This window comes from Electrophorus electricus, chromosome 25 (assembly GCF_013358815.1).
Source record: "Electrophorus electricus isolate fEleEle1 chromosome 25, fEleEle1.pri, whole genome shotgun sequence".
Lineage (NCBI taxonomy): Eukaryota > Metazoa > Chordata > Actinopteri > Gymnotiformes > Gymnotidae > Electrophorus > Electrophorus electricus.
Genome location: NC_049559.1, coordinates 147,501 through 173,764, shown reverse-complemented (window position 1 = coordinate 173,764; position 26,264 = coordinate 147,501). Strand labels below are relative to the sequence as shown.

General features: G+C 43.0%; 1 protein-coding gene and 1 long non-coding RNA gene across 3 annotated transcripts in view; one reads left to right on the top strand and one right to left on the bottom strand.

Moving 5' to 3' along the window:
* Positions 1–26,264, bottom strand: part of gpm6bb (glycoprotein M6Bb) — a 29,568-nt gene that overhangs the window by 2,580 nt on the left and 724 nt on the right. Inside the window, exons 2-7 of one of the 2 annotated variants that reach the window (XM_027028230.2) lie at positions 4,716–4,902; positions 3,964–4,120; positions 3,133–3,307; positions 2,736–2,809; positions 2,348–2,413; positions 920–1,812 (exon numbers count right to left, since the gene is read on the bottom strand). In XM_027028230.2, coding sequence (XP_026884031.1) covers positions 1,732–1,812; positions 2,348–2,413; positions 2,736–2,809; positions 3,133–3,307; positions 3,964–4,120; positions 4,716–4,902 — 740 coding nt within the window. In that variant the 3' untranslated portion in view covers positions 920–1,731. Of the gene's footprint in view, positions 1–919; positions 1,813–2,347; positions 2,414–2,735; positions 2,810–3,132; positions 3,308–3,963; positions 4,121–4,715; positions 4,903–26,264 lie in introns of those variants that run through there. The other variant, XM_027028229.2, reaches the window with a different exon arrangement.
* On the top strand, positions 17–1,296 carry LOC118240794. The gene is made up of 2 exons (XR_004775629.1): positions 17–158; positions 206–1,296. It is a non-coding gene; the product is annotated as an uncharacterized LOC118240794 (long non-coding RNA).

Sequence of the window (26,264 nt, the reverse complement as noted above, 5' to 3'; positions counted from 1 at the left end):
CACACACACACACACACACACACTCACAGAGAGCTATGTCCCCACAAGACAGGTGTATACACACACACACACTCACTCACAGAGAGCTATGTCCCCACAAGACAGGTGTATACACACACACACACTCACTCACAGAGAGCTATGTCCCCACAAGACAGGTGTATACACACACACACTCACAGAGAGCTATGTCCCCACAAGACAGGTGTATACACACACACACACTCACTCACAGAGAGCTATGTCCCCACAAGACAGGTGTATACACACACACTCACTCACAGAGAGCAATGTCCCCACAAGACGGGTGTATACACACACACACACACACACACACATACACACACTCACTCACAGAGAGCAATGTCCCCACAAGACAGGTGTATACACACACATACAGAAAATACAACAGCTATGCTCCAAATCTTTGTGTTATTATTATTAGGACAGGATACATTAATAGGGAATGGAGTTTCAAATGGACTGGGAACTTGGTGGTGGTGATGATAGGACGTTAAGCAACGCAAGCCATCTTAATAAAGGGGTTAGTAAAGAAATTAATATGCAAATAATTATGCAAATGACTGCACTGTGTGAACTGATGATCATTAATTATATAGCCATTCCTTAATCATATAGTCAAAATGATAATAAAAAGGACCACTGGGTGTGTTTTTTTAAACAAAGAGTATTTATTTTATATGGAAACGAAAGAAAAGGCTACATTTTCCAAAATATTAATGAAGAATTAAATATTAAAATGGTAATACTGAGTAAAAATAACCAATAAAGAATAGAGGAAAATTATGCATTGTGTCATTCTGTGTTAAAATAATTGTTATATTTTAGAGATCTTTCTAAATAAAACCTCTATGGCATTTGAACCTAGCTACAGTATGGGTTGTATGGTAACACCTGAAATCACGTTATTATAAATTATACTGTTGATATCGGATACCTTCAAAGCTTTGACTGATTTAGTGTTTGGCAAGGACTTCAACCGTTTTGCTTTGCATGGTTGGGAATGTGTACATATGAACCTGTTGAACACATGCAGGTACGTGTGTAAAGAAGCTCGCCAAGATGAAGTCAGAACTAGACATATTAGCACAATTTCTAGTCTTTGAATGCCAGCAACAAAATTAAAATCAAATGAGTTCACAATTCCACAGCTGTAAATGGATATCAGCACTTTTTGATGATATTATGCCCAAAAACCAAAAAAAAAATCTTTAAAATATGACGTATGGATTAGATTGCATGGTGTAAAAAAAACAAACAAACAAAAAAAAAAAACCATTTACAATGTAAACGTGTTTGGCAGCAAATCATGCCAAAACCGGTAGTTTTTCCACCCAATACTTACATTTCACAAACACCTGACTGATGTTACTTATGACTTAAGGAGCTCCAACGCTCCCAGTGACTAAAGGCTCTTCGCTACTCTTGTCAGAAGCTCCTGATAATTACATGTACGTTTTAGGTAAAAAATCTCTGTACTGGTTTCTCTTTAATGAAGACTGGCATTAAGTTCGAGCCTTGCCCCTAACCCCACCCCGTCTCCCTGGTTACAGGCTCCATCTGGTCAGCCATGACTAAAACATTACATATGTATGCAGCTCACTATTTACAGACTGTGGCATGATTAAAAGGAATTTTTTTTCTGATTTCATTGTAGTTCTCTTAGTGCATACTGCATCTGCGTGTGTAACTGCGCCATGCTGAGATGAGTTAAAACTTAGTGCAACAGTCTTCTCTGCTCTTAACCGTCAGAAGGGCAAAGTTATAAGTGGTGGCCATCATGTAGATCAGCTGGGGAAGAACAGAAGGGGAAAGGGGTGAGGAAACGACTCGTGCTGGGTCACCTAGCAACAGTGGTGCTCTGGGTTACCTAGCAACAGTGGTGCTCTGGGTTACCTAGCAACAGTGGTGCTCTGGGTTACCTAGCAGCAGTGGTGCTCTGTCACTGCTTTACCTAGTAACTAATTATCTACTTATTACTTTCCTCCTCTGACTGACAGAAACAGTTCTAAGATAAACAAGTACATGATGAGAGCTGGTCCAACCTGCCGCTGGCGTGTGTGTCTGTGTCTGAGCGAGATACTGCAGCTCTCTGTTCTATTTTTGTGCACTGCCCAGCTGTTCCGTCCCACACCGGGGACAACCCAACTTTCCCCACCCCCAGTGTAGGACCGAGCTTGCCAGACTGGCCCCAGGGCTTCAGGACTGATGCAGATGGATTGGTAGTAGATGGTGTGAGTGATGAGAAGTGTGCTGATCAATGATGTTTAAAGGCAAAGAGACACACACCCCACAGGTGAGCACGTGTAAAGCTCCTCACACTTACCAGAGCAATGACGGTGGCTCCAGCTCCAGCACACGCTACGATGTACAGGTGGTAGGACAGGTAGAACTGCAACACAGAGAGGAGGCTACTGAGCTTAGACCATCTTCCACATGAATATTTCCTCCTTAAGGTATAACAGAGCGCTAACATTAACATTAATGTTAACATGAACAGTAGAAGCTCCTTATGTTCATATTAAGTTACTTAGAGGAGGGACAGTGTTCAACATCCTCTCCTCACTTTGGTCAAATGGAGTCTGTTATTACTGCAGAGATTTACACTGAATTAGTTCTGAGTTTCTGTTTGTCTTTGTTTTTATTTAACATGATGATGACATGCAAACACAGTCCTGACTCATGCGTTATAAATGCGAGAACCTGTGTCGTACCTCACTGGTGTTACAGATGTCCAGCAGTGTGGAGCCGCATGCAGTCCCGGGGGATGCGTTCCATGGGATGATTCCTGTTAGACGCACACAAACATCCACAATACGTGTTTCAGCTCAACAGTGAAGCACATAATTACAGCCATACATGTCACCCTGATATTTAGACACTTGAAATGGAATCTATAATGAAGGATCATGGTCCAAGTCGTTCAGGAGTTTCAGCTATCTGCCCCCTTCTAAATTGCTAATCAGTCAACTTAATGTCTTAGTTATCCTGCTTTGTTACAGTGAATATTGATTAGGAGTACTAGAGTTAGGGTACTAGGGTTAGGATTAGGGTTGGTGAATATTAATGAGGCGTACTAGGGTTATGGTATTGGGTCATTTGAAACCTTACCGTACTGGCGCATGTCCACACATATGGAATCATTGGTGTGCGGGTTGGCAGGCATGTCACCGACATGTATGGAGGCACAGGTCGACCACATGTTGTAGAAGAGAAAGACCGGCACAGCCGAGAACCCGAACACACCCAGCCAGGCCACGCCCAGCACGTACGTCAGAAACACAAACTATGAAAGATGACAAGGAAACCAAATAGCAGAGAGGACAGCTTACACAGTAGGAGGAAGGCCTATTTAACACTAGTATAACATTTAACACTTACTTAACATTATATAGCTAATTAGTCACCAATATGTCTAATTATTGTTAGTTATTTTTATTTTATTTTTTTTTACCACCATCATCCTCCCAGTCACTTCAGTCTGAAGCCCTGAAACCCCACCACTACAGAGTAGGTGTGATGTTCAGAAGCTTAAGCAGGATGCGGGGATGAGACACGTTGAAACAGACATTTATTGACACACCTAACAACAATACATAGCACATAGGCTATATTTTCAAACACCGACAACATCCACAATAAGACAAGAAACTTTTATACACACGCAACAATGACACACAACAAGGATCAGGTGTGCAACATAAGAGGGCATGGCAATACAGACAAACACACACACACACACACACACACACACACACACAGATGTTTGGGGGTGGGGGGGCCATACCGTGACAGTGGGGTATTCCAAGACTCAGAAAAACTCCACCACTACAGAGTAGGTTATTCCAAGACTCACAAGTGTCACGATATTAAAAGTGTTAGGATATTAAATGCTATGCTGGTAAACCGGTAGGTTTTGTAGGAGTGGGGGCACGTCTGTACCATGGCGCTGATACAGCGACCGCAGATGGTGGTCTTGAACTCGCTGCGTAGTTCTTTGACTGCACTGGTGGTGTAGAAGCCCTCAGCCAGAAGAATGATGCCATACAGGAAGAAGAAGGAAGCAATGCCATAGATTGCATACTGCATCAACTGGATGCTGGAGCGAGAGAGAGAGAGAGAGAGAGAGAGCGAGAGAGAGAGAGAGCGAGAGCGAGACCTGAAAGGAAGTGCATGGTATATGGTGTATGATGTATGATGCCTGGTGCATGGCATATGGTGCTTGGTGTATGGTGCGTGGTGTATGAGACTTGTATGTGGTACTGAACAATGCTGGGTTACACTCTTGCTCTGAGCAGGTCTTTGTCCTTTTGACTGAAACCCTGAAACTGTAAATATTTTACAATGATGAATTACAAGCAGATGTAAGCTGCCTGACCTTCAAAACAAACCAAAGCAAAGACAAACTGAAATCCAAGGCTTACATCTAAACTGATACAGTAAACAGGTAATTACTGTTTGACAATCTATTTCTGTAGCAAAAGGATAAATGGCCCCAAGGCTTCAGGAATGATACAGATGGATTGCTAGTAGATGGTGTGAGCAATGAGGAGGTGTGTGCTGATCAGTGATGTTTAAAGGCAAAGAGAAATGCACACACACAGCTCTCCAGCCGCCAGTGAAGCAGGTGTATAAGTGTGCTTTATACGAGCAGCTCAGAACTGTGCAGACACACTCACTCCCAGGCCACTTACATATCCGTAAGCATCACATGGTCATTGGCATTCTTTGAAAAGTGAGTGTCCAGTATGGTGAGGGTGCCAGACAGTGCCACGTGCCCACAGCCACAGAACAGAGCCACTCCACAGAAACACAGGATGGTGGCCACCAGAGACGCATAGGGAACTCCTCCCAGACACCTGATACAGCAGTCCAGGCAACCTGCAGGAAAAACACACACAAAATAATGCCTTTATTCTGTAGTACTTAAACACCCTCATGACATGGCAAGGTCGTTTGGCCTCTAGCTGTAACCCTCTGCTGGCTAATCAGTTTTTAATTAATTAGAAGTGTAGCAGCATCACAACAGCCGGTGTTGAGCCTGTGTCACACAGGCTGGAGTGCTGTGTAGGAGGTTGGGAATGGGAGAGTCTCACACGGGCCTTTAATCAGTCTGCTTATTCACACTAATGTCCTGCTCTGTTCACCACACACCCAGCAACATTCGCGTCACTGTGGATGGAAACGTTCACTAAGTGTCACGCAAACACCCTAAACAATACCACAGCTGGAAGGAGGCTGCGCCTCTAGGTCACGGCTCAGTGAAAACCAACAAGACACATGTTGGCAAAGTATTTAAATACAAAAGAGAATATTTGAAGGTCTTTGTATTTCAAATTAAACCCAAAAATGAACTGTAGAAGCCTGAGAATGGACTCCAGTGTAAAAAAACAAACAAACAAAACTAACATTTTGGGTCAACAGTCATAACACAAGTATGGTACAATCTGTGTGTAACCACTCGGTTATCATAGTATAGCATACACTTCAATATCGTAACCACGGTCATCACAGTACACTATATACCACAGTATTATTACCACTCAGTCATCACCGTAACCATCATAGTGTAAAGCCGGCACACAACAGCACGCTGATAAAATTCAAAGCCCCCTGCATCATGAATGTTAGCTGAGGTGCAGCTGCAAACACTAACCCCTAACCCCTAACCCCTAACCCTCCCTCAGCCCAGTCCTCTAACTGTTATCACAGCCTTTGTCTTTGGAGAGAATTAAGGTTCAGGTCACACACACACACACACGCACACATGCATGTGCACACACACACACACACACGCACATATGCATGTACACGTGCATGTGCACACACACACACACACACACACACACACACACACACACACACACACAGTCGCACAAACACGCACAAATATATGCACACACACAAACTATAAAACATTTTTCTGCTCTGCCAGGAAAATGAACAGTCAATCTATAAGATTTCATCTTTGAGGACAGCACTGCAGTGTATAGAGATTCTATTAGTGTTGAGTCATATGTTATGATCTCTGGGGAAATTTGTCTCTGTCTCTCTATATTGTTAAAGTAACGATTTCTGGATTCGTAACACTGATTGAGTACCGTGGACTCAAGTCATGAGTTATTTGTCAAAAGGCAGAAAAATTATCAACAATGAATTATACAAATAATCCATCAGAATGACATTCTGTCACTTTGTTTTACTGTCACAGATTCAACCAGGTATGTCCCCTGGGTATGTCCTGCTTTCATTAGATTTTCTTGCTTTCTTGCATTTTGCTGCAAATAAAAAATGGTGTTTTAAGACTGAAAGGATTCATCTGAATATTTCTTTTAACAGAGTATAGGAATTTTTGTAGGTTATGTAAATATTATGATGTCATGTTTTTGATTAACCTCATCATCCTCCTCATGAGCTGGTCCCTGAGACGTGGCTCTGCACACAGCCTGGTAGTTCTGCTGACTGCAACACTGGTGTGTGATTTTATCCCTACACGCTTCAGCACACATTTATTTTTTCCCCACCCTGTGTAGTGTTGTGCTACACTCTGTATGAACAAAGCCCCCTTTCCCACGCCGGCTCTCTACTGCTCGTCAACAGCTCTTAAATCATCTGATTTTCCTTCTCAGCTGTCGTTCAGGAGCCACTTCAGGATGGTGCTTGTAGGTCCACTGCAGTAACACTGGTAAACTCCAAACTGGAACTAAGAATGGTTAATACTGCTATACAATCCCTTTCCCTCCCCCCTCCCCCCCCCCCCTCTCTCTCTCTCTCTCTCTCTCTCTCTCTCTCTCACACACACACACACACACACAGCTTGTGCCTGAACTCTTGTTCTGCTACCTCCAACAATCATGTCTTTTGTTCCGTCATGTACCTCCTTGGCCCTGCAGGTCCACTTCTCTCTGGTTTCCTCTGTGAACTTTGAGCCGCCGCTATGGTTTATTCCTTCTCTTTTCACTGATCAGAGTGCACTCTTCACTGGGACTTGATCAAGTGTCTCATGTTTCCCAGCTGACACACCGTCTCCTGTGGATGGGATCTCAACATACTCAGACTAGCAGAGGTCCGTTTTTTACAGTTAAAGTCTTGTCGAAAGGCTCTGATGATTTTGGGCAGTAACCATGTGGTCTGTGGCAGTATCAGGCCTACGTTCAGGCATTATGCGTCACCAGCACAAGGCCTTCAGATATGTGAATGTTTACAAATGTGATTCACAGAGTAAAGAACAAAAACAGCACAATGATAAACAGGGAAAAATGTGGAGAGAGGAAGAAAATCCCTTTTTCTCTACCCAAAGATTCTTAAATGTGTTTTCTCCTACACATGCACACACTATTATGTAGGCCTACAGTAGGATAGTTCCAGTGTAATGATCACATATGATAAATAATGTGTACATATCTATCAACCTTTTTCCTTTTTGTTTTTTTCACTCGTGTTTTAGATTTAGTGCATACCCCGTAAGGAGGGGGCGTGGTATATTAGTTCAGGGCTCGTCCCTTCCGGAGATCCTTCCGGAGATCTAGCCACTCAAGAGATCCAAAGTACTGAAGTATGCTGCCCCTTCCAGTGATTCCAAACTCTCATGTACCAGAGGCATTGGGTAGGCATCCAGGCATGCTTTGGCATTCAGACCATGGTAATCTACACAAAAACGGAAGGACCCATCTGGTTTAGGCACCAAGACCACAGGAGCCACCCAAGAAAAGGAGGATGGTTCTAGTATTTCCTCTGCCAACATCTTTTGAACATGGTTCTTGATCACTTCCTGCTTATGGGAGGAGATCTGGTATACTCATCACCTGACTGGCACCTCATCAGTAGTGTAGATTAGGTGTTGCACAATCTTAGCAGAACCTAAACTCTCTGTCCATACAATAGACCACTTCTGCAGCAGGGGTCTAACAGTCTGAGGTTGAGAGACAATGTTCTGATGGCATGCTGAGGGTTGCTCCGCCACCATAACTGCTGTATAATAGCTGATGCCATCCCCCTTAGTGAACATGTTTTCTTAAACTGATGTACTTTACCGTTGGATGTTATATACTTCTTGTGATAAGGTTGGAGGGTGAGCTTGCTAACCACTAGAAAATCTAGTCCCAGCAGTAGAGGCATATGCAGGTTGTTGTCCCCGAGGACATATATCTCCATTTTATAAGATGTGTCATGAAGACTGAGAAACAATAGAGCCTTCCTGATGGCTTGGCTCTCCTGTCCATCAGCCATCACAAAAGGCTGGTGGTTACAGCATTAGAGACCATTCTGGCGTTTCCATAGACTCTCTTGTATGAGGGTGAAGGTGCTTCCAGTATCCAGCAGGGCATCACAAGCAATCCCCCTGATCTGTACAGGAACCACAAGATTTGGAAATACACCTGAAGGAGTAGGATATTTTTTTCCCTCTAACCCCAGGGTATTATTGACTGCAGATGGAGTTTTGCTGAGGAATTTACAAACTTTGCTTTCCTATCTACCAAAGGGGACATTCGGGGTGAGCTGTGAAGTGGTAAAGAGACTGCCGAGTCACCAGCTTGTTTTACCGTGCTCACTGCCTCCCTGTTATGAACACTTTTACCGATGTCAAAGTGGTTGTGCTGGATGACCTGATGTGTGATATTGTGTTGGGTATATATGTATAATATTACTAGGGTGTGGTGTTGTATACACATGTTGGGGGGGGGGGGGGGGTTTATCCTACATTTCAACGTTAGTTTGTGTATTTAAAAATATTATAGTGTTAGTCGCACCACCTTGTCCTTGTTTGTGTTTGTGAAAGAGTCCTGAGGAAAACAAGGTGAACGTTTCACCAGTATGTCATAAAATACAAGGCACACCCACACAAACACTCCCCAACACCACAGATGAACAGTCTCCAACACCACAGCAGATCATACACATGCGCCCAGACTGGCTCTGTACCTATACTGCCCTAACTGAACAACATCTACAGGCACAAAAATTATCCATCCTAAGAGTACACAATTGCCTGCACGAACCACAAGTCAGAGATTCACTAAACACTTAACCGCATGAGTCAAACAGAACCCACAGTGAGCTTTCAGCAGTTACACAACAGACATGCACGTCCATGGACGGTTTCTCCTAATGCTGGGGGTGACCCATCAATACTTTCAACACTGAAAAGGTGTTTTGCTTATTTTATGACTCTTGCAGTAAAATGTCACATCTGCACATCTGCGTATTACAGTGCTACAAATCTACTTGTACTCAGTCCAGAGGAACCTTTACTGAATGTAAATCACTTTGGTTGTCATTTTCTTTGCTCCTGATGACTTGCACATGCTGCAGAGAATGATATTCCACATAAACATCCCAGGGAGAAGGGCGGGGTGTGTGTGTGTGTGTGTGTGTGTGTGTGTGTGTGTGTGTGTGTGTGTGTGTGTGTGTGTGTGTGTGTGTGTGTGTGTGTGTGTGTGTGTGTGTGTGTGTGTGTGTGTGTGTGTGTGTGTGTGTGTGTGTGTGTGTGTCGTGAGTCATGCACCATGATTCAAACCCACAGTCTTTAAAATACGCTTGGCCAAGCTGGAAAGTAGTCAGCAGGGACCAGACACACAAAGCACCCAGTGTGGACCAGCAGAGATCCGGACACGCTGGGGTCTCTATGGAGATGGTGCTGAATTAGAGGGGTGGGCCCAGGACCTCATGCTTCTGGAGGATTCTATAAGATGCTCAAACCAAGCAGCAGATTGCCCCACAGGCAGGAAACTCAGCCAGTTTCCTGCTTGCCAGTTTATGATCCTGTGTTTTACAATCCCAAACATGAGGGTTAAAAAACCCATTCATAAAGACACACACACACACACACACACACACACACACACACACACCAACGCACACACATAGCTATGGCCATTCCATCCAACCTCACTTATCACCACAGCCAGAATTTCAGTATCTGAAACCAGATGGGACCTTCTCTTTCACAAACATGCACACGTACACACACACAGTCAGTTGCATGAGTACCATCTTCTTCAAACTTTATACCAAACCCCATATATATACACATATATCCCCATATATCCATCTGTAACCCAAACCTTACCTCTAATCCCAACCCCAGCTGTAACCCAAACATGACCTTTAATCACAAATCATAAACAAACCGTACATCTAAACCTAACCCTATAGCCTTGGCATCATTTTCAATTTATCACTTACATTCTAGCCCCATATTACATCTGTAACTCACAAAGACCCATCACTGCAGTTCCTTTAACATTTAGTCGCCCTCCTGCTCCCTTAGATCTCCGGTCAGGTCTTCCAGTGTCACTGCTCCCTCGGCCACCTCATGACTGCTCTACTCTCTCTTCCTTCAAAGTGCTCCTCAAAATATTTTTCTGCACAATTCTCCTTTTGCACCATTCTCTGCACAATTATCCTTTTCCTAATTTTTTTCTAAAACATGTGGTCTGTAACATGTGGCAGTCTAACACTGTATCAGTATATTGTGGTATTGCATAAGTGTGTGAAGTTGTTGTATTAGTGTGTTAGTACTCTGGTAAATATCAAGTGTGTTGTGCAGTTGTATCAGTGTGCAGAGACATTTGTATCAGTGTGTTGTACTGTTATATTAATATGTTGTGGTGTATGACAGGCACTGTAACTATCAGTGTTGTGGTGTTGAATTAGTGTGTTGTGGCAGTATATCAGTGTGTTGTAGTTTTGTGGCGGTGTGTTGTGGTGTTTTGGTGGGAGTCTGAGTCTGAGCTTTTCTCAATGTACCTTGTTCTTCCTGGCTTGACTCAAGGCTTTCCACTGATGGGAGTTTCCATGGCAACGTCCCACACATCACCAAAAATGCCTCCTTTCTCCCAACTTCTCTCCTCCCTTCTTTTGATTTTTCTCTTTTGCTCTCTTCACTTTTCTGTTTTTCTCCCTCTCTACACTTCTTTGCAATTCTTCTGAAAAAGTCTTTTTCAGTGTGTCTCTGTCTTCCCTCTGATTCTCTCTCTCGTTCTTTTTCTGTTTCTTTTAGATGCTCCTTTGGATTCCTTTGTATGAAGAAACAGTCACACTATGAATGACAATAAGGGACTACCCAGTTGGGGTATGTATGTGTGTGCATGTCAACTGCCCAGAAGCGGTGTGTGTGAGTGTGTGTGCGCGTGCGTGTGTGTGTGTGTGTGTGTGTGTGTGTGTGTGTGTGTGAGTGTGTGTGCGTGTGTGAGTGTGTGTGCGCGTGCGTGTGTGTGTGTGTGAGTGTGTGTGTGAGTGTGTGTGCGCGTGCGTGTGTGTGTGAGTGTGTGTGTGTGAGTGTGTGTGCGCGTGCGTGTGTGTGTGTGTGTGTGTGTGTTTTCCCAGCCAAACACAGTTCGAGGAGAGATGGGAGCCCTCTGAAGGCTCCATATGTCTATGCTGCTTACATTACTGCTAAACAGAAATAGCATAATCTAATCCACCATTTGCTGATGGATTTATTATCTAGAGTACACCAGAAAAAATAAAACAAACTGGAGAGAGAGAGATGAGAAGGAATGAGAGAGACAGAAACACAGAATCACTTCAAATCTGCAAGCTTTTAATCTTAGCACAGAAACACACAAAAAGCACGACTCACTTGCAGACCAACGTCCCGGAACATGAGACAGCACAGCCAATTTATTCAACACTTGACCAGTTAATTCAACACCCCAGTTTCAGCAGTAAGACAGAAATTCATGGCTTAAACAGCATCTCGGACAACTCACCATTCCTGACAGGAACTTCACATGGCAAGATTTACTTAAACACAACTGATGGTATCTGAGATGAAAAGGTGAACTGGGAGTTTTGTCATTATGCTGAACATCCTTTATTGTTGAATTAGGTGTAGGAAGAGAGTGCAGCCATGAGAAGATGTTTGTGTCAGAACGACCTCAGAGCCTGTCAGAGCCCATTTCACACCAGTGCCAGGCTGTGTTTTAAAGGGTTGTAAATTATATAGCCTAGTTGATCTACACTTCTAAAAAGAACATTTAAGATGTTGTATAATCACAAAAGCATGAAGGTCTGGAATCTTGGATAAACTAATAATAAGTAATTAATTTATCAAGCCACTGTTCTGTACTTTGCCTTAGATTTATGCCATAATACTGAACACAGTGAACATACTGAACACAGTGAACAGTGTTTTAGATGACACTATGCTGAAAGTGTAAAGACAATCAAAAGTGCCCAAATCACCTGTACATGTAAACTCCAAAACTCCAAATGGTGCACATCTTTGAATGAGAAATGCTGTTTCATCGTGCATCGTCAGTCACGTCAGTATCTTGCACAGAATCCTCGGTTTGTTGAATGTAGCACCATCCTATGTGCAGCATTATGACATACATGTAAAGCTGCTCCATAGACTTCCCCAGGAACAGAGCAACTATTTTACTCAGTTTTTAAGATTATTTTAATCTTTCTTATTTGCAAATTTGGTGCACTGCTACATCAGGACAGTTAGATAAATTTAGCAAGAATTTCTCTAACCCTAACCTTAGCCTAACCCTTAACCTTACCCCTAACCTTGGCATAACCCCTAACCCTAGCCCTAATCCCTAAAACTAATCTTATCATAACCCTTAACTGTAGCCCTAATCCGTAATCCTAACCTTAACATAACCCGTAACCCTACCCCTAACATTAGCATAACCCATAACCCCTAACCCTAGCCCTATACCTAATCTTGGCATAACCCCTGGCCCTATCCCTATGCCTAACCTTAGCCCAAACCCTAACCTTAGCATAACCCCTAACCCTAACCCAAGAAAGAACCAAAAAAAATTTTTTTTAAAGCTTTAAACCTGGAAGCAAAAGCACCTGATTTACTGCGACTGCAGTGACGTGTGACGTGTGTGTGTCGGAGGGTGTGTGTGTGTGTGTGTGTGTTTGTGTGCGTGTGTGTGTGTGTGTGTGTGTGCGTGGGGGTGTTTGGGGGGGTAGGCGGGGTGAGTGTGTGTGGGTGTGAGTGTGTGTGCGTGGGTGGAAAGCGGTGTGTGATGAAGTTTAATTTCTCTTGCTCCCTTTAAATTATTTTTCAATTATTTTAAATTATTAACGCAATAGAACGGACAGGAAAGAAAATGAGGTCGTGGACGAGTCTCCAACTAAGAGTTTAATGAAACGACCAAAATAAAAAACGAACAAAAAGTGCGTCAACGAGAACAAAAGAAAGGCACATTCAGAGACCGATTAAACAAAAGGACTAAAGAGCAGTACATAATAACCCGCAGGCGTCCCCCCTCAGACATGCCAGCGTTAGCTAACCTCCAGTCTACACCACGTCCTGAGGGTGGCAAACGAGATTAATACGATGGGCCAGATCTGGATGTGTCGTCTGAAACTAATTTTACGTGAAGAAAGGTTCACCAGGCATGTGAACCTTTCTTAGTAATCGCGTCTTTTGCAATGTGTTTATTGCGCATGTTCATATCGCGATGACAATAAAAATACCATTAGTCGCCAGTACTAGTTCAAACCCAACCCTGGCCTCGATATAAAATGCACAAATATAGCTGTAGCTCTGTATCGCGACACGTTCTTCATACTCCACTGACTCGCACCGGGAATTTTAGCATCTTTTGGTAACTATGTAATCTACACATTAGGCCATTTTTGCTCATCGTACCCTGAGGTTTTTGTTGGAATTCCCCCAGTGCTGAAATGGAGAGCAGGACCCCTAAATCAGCCTGTCCCTGATTGTATGTTTGTGCTGCTGGTTTTGGGAATTGGAAAAAGCTCCGTTTTCCGAGGTCTCTGGCAAACAGAGTTTAACATCTCATGTGACTTCGCGCCTCCCAGGACAGGGTCTGGGGTGAAAAGATGTGGAGGTGAAGGCAACCCAGGACCAAATGCCCCAAGCAGAAGGTGTTGTTTGTGGCAAACATTCTCAGGCAAAATGAGCTTTGCAGTGCTCATTTGCATTCTGACAACTGGCAGTAGCTCCCAGGGATACACTGCTACTAACCATAAAGCACATAAGCTAACTATCTAAAATAATGCACACATTATGCAAACGCTTTATGTTTTAATGTTAGTGAACTTTATGCAACATATTATCTATTACCCAAAATCTGCAACAGTACCACAGACTGATAAAGGAAACAACAGGACAGTGATACAGCTGTGAACCCAGCACCAAGCCTGGGGTGCAAACCCAGCTTCAGGAAACAACAGCTGCTCTTTGAACTCAGCAGTTGTATCACATCCAGATCTGTCTGCCATTCTGGTCATTTACAGAATCGCTCACTGTTAGGAAGATTCTTTGCTTTGTCCAAGACAAACTGTTGTATATGTCACATCTCATGCACTGGAGAAGATATAGATCATGTGGATAAAGAAAGTCAGCAACTTTTCAAGCATAACACTCTATCAAAACAAACATTTAGAGGTTTTCATTTCCTTGTTATTTACCCTGTTATTCCATGTTATTTACACTGTTTTTCTATTCTTTAGTCTTTCCTCATCTGGAAAATATTTGTCCTGGAGAAGTCTTGGCATTGGTAGCATGTCAAAATTGGAACTTTGAGGTTTTTCAGTTCTTCATATTTTCATATTAGCAATGCAACGATATTGATCAATGGTGTAACGGCAGAGGGGCAGTGTAGTATCTGGTACGGTATATTGTGTAATAAAACCCATCCAGAAAAGATTTCATGTTGAGACCAATTACCTAATGTTTACCAGTACAACAGACAGCACTAAACTATGAAAATCTAAACATTATGGACTTATATCACTAAAATGTAAAACATATATATGAAGCATTTCTACCTCTTAATTCTTTATTTAAATAATGGATATAGTCATTATGTGCACAGCCATAATTAAAGCTTTATGCAGTCTGACCAAGCTTGTCTCAGAATATTAAAGGAGGATCTTAAAGCCTGTCCTCGATTGGCCCCTTGTCTCAGCAGACTGAACCCAGACATGTCAGCAGCCTTGAAACTAAGAAGATGGCTGTCACAAAACTCTGAATATTCATGAAGACAGACAGCTGCACTATTGAGCTTATTCAGAAGGAAATTAAACAACACTGAACTGAAAAGAGTGAAACTGAAGAACTGAGATCTTTTATCCTCTGTGCATCTGTGACCGTCTGAACAGAGAGTGACCAGATTCGTACTTCTTAAGTGAGAGCTTGGTATGATCCTGCCCTGTGTAGAGGCTAACATTAACACTGTATTTGATATTATATAATGCAGCCTATGACCGAATAATCTGTATACACCAGTTTAGACCAGTTGACCTTCTGGCAGTAAACAGAGTGACCAAACTGCTAGTCACTGCCAGTCATTCAGTGCTGACTAGAGTTATCTCTATCCCTAACACTAACCCTAATGCTAACCCTAACATCACTGGAAAATAACTAAAAAACAATGCTGCCAATAAACTCATGCTATCTGACTGCACAGTTTACTTATGAGCACCACAAGATATGCAAATGTGTCATAATAATAATAATAATAATAATAATAATAATAATAATAATTAACAACAACAATAATACTAATAACAACAAAAACAACATCTTTAGTAGCGCCTATTTAGAGTAAAGCACAATGGGTTAATAGACACACTGGGTTATTACAGACTGCTGGACAGATTTCTTGTATCTAAAGACTTCTGCAGAAGGTCATGCAACCATATCAACTGCGCAATTCAAACCAGACCCCTCTGACCTTTGACCCTAACTTTGACCCTGAGCCCTGAAGTTGTAACAATAGCACAGTGCGTGCATAGTGCATAGATGAGCTTTGTCTCCCATCTGAAGAGTCAGCTCACCACAGGCTGGACATTCTGCTGCATGAGAACAGTCAGTCACTAGCACCATAACAAACAGGCAGCAGACACCTGCTTAGTGAGGATCTCCACACCATGGACACGAGACCTGCAGTCCAGAAACAACAGCACCACAGGAGAAATTTCTGAGAATCTTGAAGAAGAGACCACATGCACTGGCTCAAATTTAACCCCATAACTCCAGGCCCTCTACAGTGGCATTAGGGTCAGAGCTAGGGTTTTGGGCTTTATGAGGTCTCCTTGAACTCAATGCCTTCTATAGTGACTCTGCACTCCACAACATTTTCCCCTCAGACAGATTGAACTCTTTTACTGTTCATTCTGTACATCTGGTAAAAGTTATAGAATTTTGGCACATTCCAGAGAATGGAACATGGTGCTCAGTGCAGCTCAGCAGCACTCACTGCCTCCAGTATGAACTGTGTAAAATAACCCTAATTCCTTATTTATATTATCAGCTATCCATAATGGATTATAATTTAACTGACTGTGCTTGTCTGCATTGGAATTGAGGATTAGGATTATTTAGGATTAGGACACTGTTATAAGAAGGAAGCAGAAGAAGGATTATTTTAATATCATATTGCTAACACATTTAAAATCCTTTAATGTTGATTGCACCTTGTTGAATTGTATACGAACTCTACTTTTACAGTAATGAGCAAAATGACAAGAAACACAATGCTTCAAATGACCTCTCAGTCAATCACCAACTCCAGCCAATGCTGAATAAAGCACATGAATTCTGTGTTACTCTCAAACCTACAGGTGGAAACTCTGACGCACGTGGTAGTGCAGACCAGGCAAACGGAGTCCATGATTCATCATGTGGGTTTTCAGATCCTCTAACTGGACCACAACCTGGAGAGTGCTGTCCAACCCAGTACAATGCAGTCCAACCCAGTTCCGTACAGTCCAACTCAGCACATGTAGATCTGTCCCTGATGTTCTCACAGATATGTTATAATGCAGTAGAGTTTGTTTAACCAGCTATTAGAATAGGCAACAGAATAACATGTTCTCCACTCCTGGTCTATACAGGAGAGCTGTTGTGAAACTACTTTTCAGAATGGCACTTTGAAACTAGAGATGATGTCGTTTTTAATTCAGATTTGTAAGTGTCCCCCACTTCAACTCTCTAGCTTTGTGTGTGTTTGTGTGTGTCTCAAGATCCTTGATAAAAGCACCCAAAGTGTCTAACATGCTGGCTCTAGACCAACAGCTAGCTTCAGCATTGTCAGTGTTCCTCAATGATTCAAGTGTTTAACTGTCAAATGAGATCAAGTCAATCTGATATTCATCTGTGCTGATCTACATGCCGATGTGTAAATTTAGACCTCTTTAGATGAAACAGAAAAAGTGAGATCTGGAGCATACTGTACTGGAATTCATCTTTGCAGCTGTCTGAACCATCTGTTAGGATCAAGAGCTGGACAGACGATTGGTTATAATATTACCAGTAATATTTAATTAGTCCCAGTAGTTCAGATGGCCAATGCAAAGCAACCTTACCATGTTATAAATGACACACAGCATCTGTCCCCAGGCTAGTGTTTCACCTTTGGTTCAGCTTCACAATCCCCAAATGACTAAGACAGTGGCTGATCTGCTTGGACAGGCATGCTATTGCATTTCCTGCAGCTGTCGTCTCATCCGGAAAAAAACTCAAACTGAGACATTCTCATGGCCTGCACGCCTTCTATGCACATTACAGCTGAATTTACAGCCAAAGAGCCCAGACGATGAAGATGTTAGCTAAGACATTAACATCACACATGAGTTGAAATCTTTCCCTATAGAACCAGAGGGACCACAGCCTCAAATTCAGCTTCACAGACATCAATAGGACCAATATGAAGTTTTGCATAACATCTTTAAGATCAGCTTGAGGGTTATAATGAGGCACTGTTCAGTAATCAGAAGACATGAGACGAGGACAACACAGGCTCTTCAAAAAAGAGGATCACAATCAGCTGAAGAACTGTAAGGGGTTATTCAACATAGTGAATTACTCATGAACTTCAGCTGAAGATTTAAAGTACACTGAAGTATTTCCCCAAAGTAGTCACATGTTTAAATCCTGCTAGTTCTGCCCATGTAAAGCTCAGGGCTGCTCTGAACAAAGTCTCCATTAGACTTAAGGGTGTTTTCAAATCAGCCTGCAACTTTCTGTGGGTATTTAAAGTTTAAAACTCAGTCCAATACAACTCCAATTCTCCGTTTGATATGCAAATAAGGAGTGGGAGGTGATTAGCTAGGTGATGGCTACAGTGAGGATCTTTTGGTCTTCACTCAGTAGCAGCACCAGTGAATGAGCACAGCACAAAGAGCTGCCTGTGGGGACTCAGTGCACTCGCTGGGTCCCATGCCAAGATACCGTGAGCCTTCAAACTCGCTTTCAAGCCACTTTAACAAGCACTTTTATCCACAGGGTTCAAACAACCCCCAGGAACACTGGCTAAAGGCATCTGAATCTGAGCCCAAAGGTCCTGTGAATGTCCTCATAATGTGCACAGCTCTGTACTGTCCAACCTCCCTCTTCTTATAATACCTGTTCTTATAATAGTATGTTTTGCGAGAGACAGAACAAACTAAAAACATATCGAAGCAAATCAAGCTTAATGCTCTTCTCTTTTTCCAGATTTACTGTATAGCCTTACACATATGCGCATATGTGTGTTCTTGTGCCTGATTGGTATGTTTTAATATGACAGCAATAAAGCATACCTATACCAGTGTGTGAATAGAATTATTTCACTAGAACCTTTGGGAAATTTGTGTCTGGAACAAAACATAACTAATCCACACACTCCCCCACACACGCTAATCCTCACCATCATACACCCATGTCACTAAGAATCTGATTCCTGCCAATGAACAAACCCTCCTGGTTCCTATACCATCAATAAATAATGAATAGAAATGAAGTTCTTAATAAGAAAAATAAAGATTAAGAAGAATATTCATAATTTGAGGTTAAACTGTTCACCCATTTTAAACACCAATATTTTACTGTTTAAAATTAGCCCATATGAAATGTTACACGCTTAAAAACATTTCCATCCTCCACTGATAATTTCCATCGTCCATCTCCCCGGCGTAGACTTTATAGACGTTATCTTTGTTAAGATGTCTTGTTTTCAGATCTTTGTAGAGGTCAGGATACTTCTCGGTCAAATGCTTAGCCCTGTTGCTGGCATTGCCTTTTTGCAGTGGAAAGATTTATAACACCTTTATCATCTGTTGGCTGGTCGTCTTCATCAGTGATGTAGGCAAAATATGCCAACACTCGACAGGGCCTGTTTTCCCCACAAGTCGTGGACGTGAGAGGAACTCTTTTGTTTTTAACGTAGCCATGCTACCTGCCTCGCTAGGTCACTGCCTTCATACAGCCCATGCTGCCTCGCCACTCGAGCCAGCTGGCCAATAAACTCATGCTATCTGACTGCACAGTTTACTTATGAGCACCACAAGCTATGCAAATGTGTCATAATAATAATAATAATAATAGTTTGATTCACATTTGATTCACATATCCAGAATACTGATTCAGTTCCTCAGGCTATATTCAGTATTGAAAGCATTGAAGATATAGAATCGACTCGAATTTAATCGATTTATTTGCTACATTGTAGTCATGAAAAAGCACCAAATCTTGGATGCCTCATGCAACTGGGTTTATTTTACACTAAAGTGACCAACTGCTTCAGCTACCAGCTCCGTGATGGTTTTTACTGTTTTATTATTAGAGTTTCAAGTTTCACGGGAAAAAGAGTAAACAATTAGCACTGATGTATGAGGAGCACATGGCTGAAATTTTCACAGATCCAGAGTTCCACTCCATTTCCAGGATGGTGACAGAAGATGGGTGACTTCCAGGGGACAGCCACACACCCCCACCGCCCCCTCCTGGGCTCTTTTCATTATGCCTTTAGTCTGGGGAGAGAGTGCATGTCTTTCTTTTCATTTCATCCCACAGTTAACAAAGACTGTCACTGTAAGTATAGATAAAAAATGAATATACCAAAGAGTATAGTTTATCTCCAGAGTCATGGAGGTTGGACACTCTGGACACCAGCGCAGACATGCTGGATGCTGTGGACAAGTGGGAGAAAAATAAAGTGCAGCAGACCCTGTCCCACAGTGGACAGTGGACAGTGACAAAGACCCTGTCCCACAGTGGACAGTGTACAGTGACATAGACGCTGTCCCACAGTGGACAGTGGACAGTGACATAGACCCTGTCCCACAGTGGACAGTGTACAGTGACATAGATCCTGTCCCACAGGGTACAGTGTTATAGACCCTGTACCACAGTGGACAATGTACAGTGACATAGACCCTGTCCCACAGTGTACAGTGTTATAGACCCTGTACAACAGTGTACAGTGACATAGACCCTGTCCCACAGGGTACAGTGTACAGTGACATAGACCCTGTCCGACAGTGGACAGTGACATAGATCCTGTCCCACAGTGTACAGTGTTATAGACCCTGTCCCACAGTGTACAGTGACATAGACCCTGTCCCACAGGGTACAGTGTCATAGACCCTGTCCCACAGTGGACAGTGGACAGTGTTATAGACCCTGTCCCACAGTGTACAGTGACATAGACCCTGTCCCACAGTGTACAGTGACATAGACCCTGTCCCACAGTGTACAGTGACATAGACCCTGTCCCACAGGGTACAGTGCTATAGACTCTGTGTCCACAGTGGACAGCGATATAGACCCTGTCCCACAGGGTACAGTGCTATAGACTCTGTGTCCACAGTGGACAGTGATATAGACACTGTGTCCACAGTGGACAGTGCTATAGACCCTGTGTCCACAGGGTACAGTGTACAGTGTTATAGACCCTGTCCTATAGTGTACAGCACCACAGACCCTGTGTCCACAGTGTACAGCGCCAAAGATCCTGTGTCCACAGTGGACAGCGCTATAGACCCTGTCCCACAGGGTACAGTGCTATAGACTCTGTGTCCACAGTGGACAGTGATATAGACACTGTGTCCACAGTGGACAGTGCTATAGACCCTGTGTCCACAGGGTACAGTGCTATGGACTCTGTCCCACAGTGCACAGTGCTATAGACTCTGTGTCCACAGTGGACAGTGATATAGACCCTGTGTCCACAGTATACAGTGCTATAGATTCTGTCCCACAGTGTACAGTGCTATAGACTCTGTCCCACAGGGTACAGTGCTATAGACCCTGTGTCCACAGGGTACAGTGCTATAAACCCTGTGTCCACAGGGTACAGTGCTATAGACTCTGTCCCACAGTGGACAGTGCTATAGATCCTGTCCCACAGTGGACAGTGGACAGTGACATAGACCCTGTCCCACAGTGTACAGTGACATAGACCCTGTCCCACAGTGGACAGTGTTATAGACCCTGACCCACAGGGTACAGTGTTATAGACTCTGTCCCACAGTGGACAGTGCTATAGACTCTGTCCCACAGTGCTATAGACCCTGTGTCTACAGTGTACAGTGCTGTAGACCCTGTCCCACAGTGGACAGTGCTATAGACCCTGTGTCCACAGTGGACAGTGCTATAGACCCTGTGTCCACAGGGTACAGTGGTATGGACTCTGTCCCATAATGCACAGTGCTATAGACTCTGTCCCACAGTGCACAGTGCTATAGACCCTGTGTCCACAGGGTACAGTGCTATAGACTCTGTCCCACAGTGTACAGTGCTATAGACCCTGTGTCTACAGTGGACAGTATTATACAGCCTGTCCCACAGTGGACAGTGCTATAGACCCTGTCCCACAGTGCACAGTGCTATAGACTCTGTCCCACAGTGCACAGTGCTATAGTCCCTGTGTCTACAGTGGACAGTGCTATAGACCCTGTGTCCACAGTGCACAGTGCTATAGACCCTGTGTCCACAGGGTACAGTGCTATAGACTCTGTCCCACAGTGTACAGTGCTATAGACCCTGTGTCTACAGTGGACAGTGCTATAGACCCTGTGTCTACAGTGGACAGTGCTATAGACTCTGTCCCACAGTGCACAGTGCTATAGTCCCTGTGTCTACAGTGGACAGTGCTATAGACCCTGTCCCACAGTGGACAGTGCTATAGACTCTGTCCCACAGTGCACAGTGCTATAGACCCTGTGTCTACAGTGGACAGTGCTATAGACCCTGTGTCTACAGTGGACAGTGCTATAGACCCTGTCCCACAGTGGACAGTGCTATAGACCCTGTCCCACAGTGGACAGTGCTATAGACCCTGTGTCTACAGTGGACAGTGCTATAGACTCTGTCACACAGGGTACAGTGCTATAGACCCTGTCCCACAGGGTACAGTGCTATAGACCCTGTCCCACAGTGGACAGTGCTATAGACTCTGTCCCACAGGGTACAGTGCTATAGACCCTGTCCCACAGTGGACAGTGCTATAGACTCTGTCCCACAGGGTACAGTGCTATAGACCCCAACTCTCTGTGCTGCAGATCCTGCCCCTGGAAACACTGAAGCTGATTCTATCACACACAGTGTGTCTGAGCTCTACTTATGCCTTTGGCAGTGCTAAGACAAATAAAATGCTTAGCAAAAGAATTTAATCTCCTGATTCCGAAAATTTATCAACAATGGAAAGTTTTTTTCTGTTGCCTTTGGAAGTTGTCTTTATCTTCCCTGAATTTTTTAACTGTGAGACTCTAAATAACTTGGGTCTTAAACCGAGCTTACTGTTTGACATCTATTCTGTGTAAAGTATCTAAAATGTCTGTAAGCAACAGTTAAACAAGCCATGAATAATCAAAAAAGGACAAAAATAATAAAAACATTTTTATACATTTGACATATAAAACGTAAGTCATTACATGAAGCAAAAATACCATGAAAAAAACTCTACCTATCAGACCACAACCTAGCAAGTACCATCATTTGAACCAAATTCTAATGCTACCCTGCAAAATAAAACATGATTGCTTTCATAGTCTCATTTTACTCATAAACAATGAGACCTGCTGAGCTCACTGAGCCAACAGTGAGTAAGACTTTCCAAGATGCTGTTGTGGGGTGAGTTCTTCCTGAACTACAGTCAGCACAAAGGCAGAGAGAGTAAAGCTAGGAGAAATGTCTCCGTTTAGCTCATAATTCACTCAGAACATGATCAATGGTAAGTGGCACTCAAGGTAGAGCTAACCTTCACTTGGTTCCACTGGTTGAGCAAAAGTAAAGTTAACATACTTCAAGACAGGCACAAAATAAAGATAATCTTGTTAATGTCACAAGTCATGTCAGGAATGAACTAAAGTCATCATCAAAAAAAGCTGTTAACCAGGCTGTTGTGGATTAGGTAAAGAATGCACACAGTAAAAACACACTGGGTTATTAGTAAGTGTGACGTGCTCTAACATCAGCACTCACATTCTGCACGTCTCTGTGGCTCTGACAGGGCTTGGTAATCAAAGCCACTCATAGCTCTTTTCAACCAACATAACTTGAACGGGTTCTAGAATGGGTTCTATTTAGGTTTCTTAGAACCTTGGTGCTATTCAGAGAACTGGTGAAGAACACACAGGAAATAAAAGGTATCCACCTTTTATTTCCTATTTCCTGTGTGTTCTGTGTGCAACGCGAGTCCGAACTGAAGCGTTTAATGAAACGAACGAAATATTAAAGAAATTATAAAAATACATAATATTGTTAATACATATTAATTATTAAGTGTTAATACTTTAATATAATACAGCACAAGTAAACAATGTTAATATAATACTACAGTATTAAATATGATATAGTCATGGATATATAATAACAGTACATGTAGTCTAATAAATAATGTAGCCAATCTGTCATCACAGTTCACACTGAAAAATATACTGTTCTTTGGTTGCAGCTGGGACGAACTTGCAAGACCTATTTATTTAAGTTCATTTAAGAAGGGAATATAAAGTTTAGAGTTCAAGAAAAAGGTTAAAGAGTTAAAGAAAATATTTTTGAGGGAATGCAGTGCCAAGCTTGGTGTGTATGATTTGGTACGCCATATGTCATATTCACCCTTTTCCACCAACAGTTCACACTGAAACAGGGTTTATTAGTAAGCGTTTGGTACATTTCCACCAAAAATAAATCCACCAAACGCTTACTAATAAACCCTGTTTCAGTGTGAACTGTTGGTGGAAAAGGGCTGAGTGGACAGAATATGGCATATGGCGTACCAAGTCACAGGTGAATACAGGATATAGCATACCAAGTCGCAGGTGAACACAGGATATGGCGTACCAAGTCACAGGTGAATACAGGATATAGCATACCAAGTCGCAGGTGAACACAGGATATGGCATACCAAGTTGCAGGTGAACACAGGATATGGCATACCAAGTTGCAGGTGAACACAGGATATGGCATACCAAGTTGCAGGTGAACACAGGATATGGCATACCAAGTTGCAGGTGAACACAGGATATGGCATACCAAGTTGCAGGTGAACACAGGATATGGCATACCAAGTTGCAGGTGAACACAGGATATGGCATACCAAGTTGCAGGTGAACACAGGATATGGCATACCAAGTTGCAGGTGAACACAGGATATGGTGTACCAAGTTGTATGTCAATACAGGATATGGTGCACCAAGTCACAGGTGAATATGACATATGGCGTACCAAATCATACACACCAAGCTTGGCACTGCATTCCCTCAAAAATATTTTCTTTAACTCTTTAACCTTTTTCTTGAACTCTAAACTTTATATTCCCTTCTTAAATGAACTTAAATCAAGCTATCTATCACTAACGCCTCCTGTCTTTTCACAAGAGCTAGAAACATCATCATCACTGGACACATGGGATGCTGAACAGCAATAAAGGCTTTTCAGAGCATCCTCACTATACTTACACCTATAATCCCACAATTCTGTACCCACAATAAAAGCATAATAATGAAAAATTATTTGAAACATCACTTGGGTGTAAAGTCCTCTCTGACACACAAGAGAAATGACGGCATCAGTAGACTCCAGCCTTCCTCTTCAGGGTTCCTATGACTGGCCAGTAGCTTCTCCCTGATATGTCCTAACACCCATCGGTTTGCACACATTTTTGTTTATTAGAGACTACATTTATTAAACTCCTCAGAGAAAGAGTATTTACAGTGGGCCAATCTTGGTTTTCACAATCTTGTTCCAGATCAGAGATCTGAGATATTGTACAGAAATGCATCACTGCCTGGACTGATGGCAGTATATGACAGCGGGTTCCAGATCAGAGGTCTGAGATGGCAGCATATGACAGGCGGCCCGTCTCATTGGTACTTTGGTACACAGCCACACATTCCAAAGGCAAAGGTGCATTTCTATGCGTTGACACAATTTCACCAATGACAAACATGTAGCTTATACACAGATGTTTCGCTATTCTCTCTAATAAGCTCACAATAGCTTTATAACATCATAACTGCTTCAACCCCTTGGCATTGAAAAGGACAAACAAAATGTATCAAAGATTGCATAATAGCCCCGCCAAAAAAAACAGGCACAAATAAATCATTCATTCAAATGTCTCAGAAAGAGATTTTGTAACAACTACAATCTAGCAGTTGCATAAAGCACAAAGCAGGCTCTACCCCTGGCCCACATCCTCCCAGTGGAGGGACAGAGGGCCCCGATTCACTGGTGCTGCCTTTCTCAGGCTGTGTTCAGAGTGGAGATTCACTGGATTCCACCACCGGCAGCGGCTGGCCGCTCACAAAGAGGCTGAGCCTGAATGAAGGCACACAAAGGCAGCCTGTGGGAGCGCAAGGTGCTCAGTGAATGCCTGCAAAAGCTCTCCGCTGTTTGCCGTATCATAGCCATTCAGCTCTTCCAACACCATCCCCCCTATTAGACCCGGCTCCGCCAGGGCAGGACACATGGTTCAGTTCAAGCAGCCGAAGAACCCCTCGGGTAACAGCCTAGCTGACAGGGCAAGAGAACACTGGTTACTTTAAACCAGCAAATAAAATCAAGATGTTAATGTCCCCCACAGCTCCGTAAAGGGGACAGTGTTCTCATGGATATAGATACTTGTGGTATCAAACAAACAAATAGCCCACTAAAATCTGAACTGTGTGAGAGAAGGAGAAACTGATTACAAGAAAGAAAGAAAGAAAGAAAGAAAGAAAGAAAGAAAGAAAGAAAGAAAGAAAGAAAGAAAGAAAAACATCTGGTCCACAGTCCACTCGAAGCCCTAAAGCGTGAGTCTGTTGGCTGTCTGTGACATGTGTTCAGTGTCAGTACCACCGGCGTCTCCCCAGCACTAAAGTGTTGAAAAGCAGAGGTCCCAAAGCACGCTAATGCCCTTTCGTCCCTACCACACCTCAAACCTACTTAACGATAGCACACGGACATCTCCAACTCGATCCACTACAATTTAAAAGATTTAACTCCACGCCAAACGTTGAGTAATCCCCAGCTCTGACCACCGCTTGCAGAGCGCTCACTC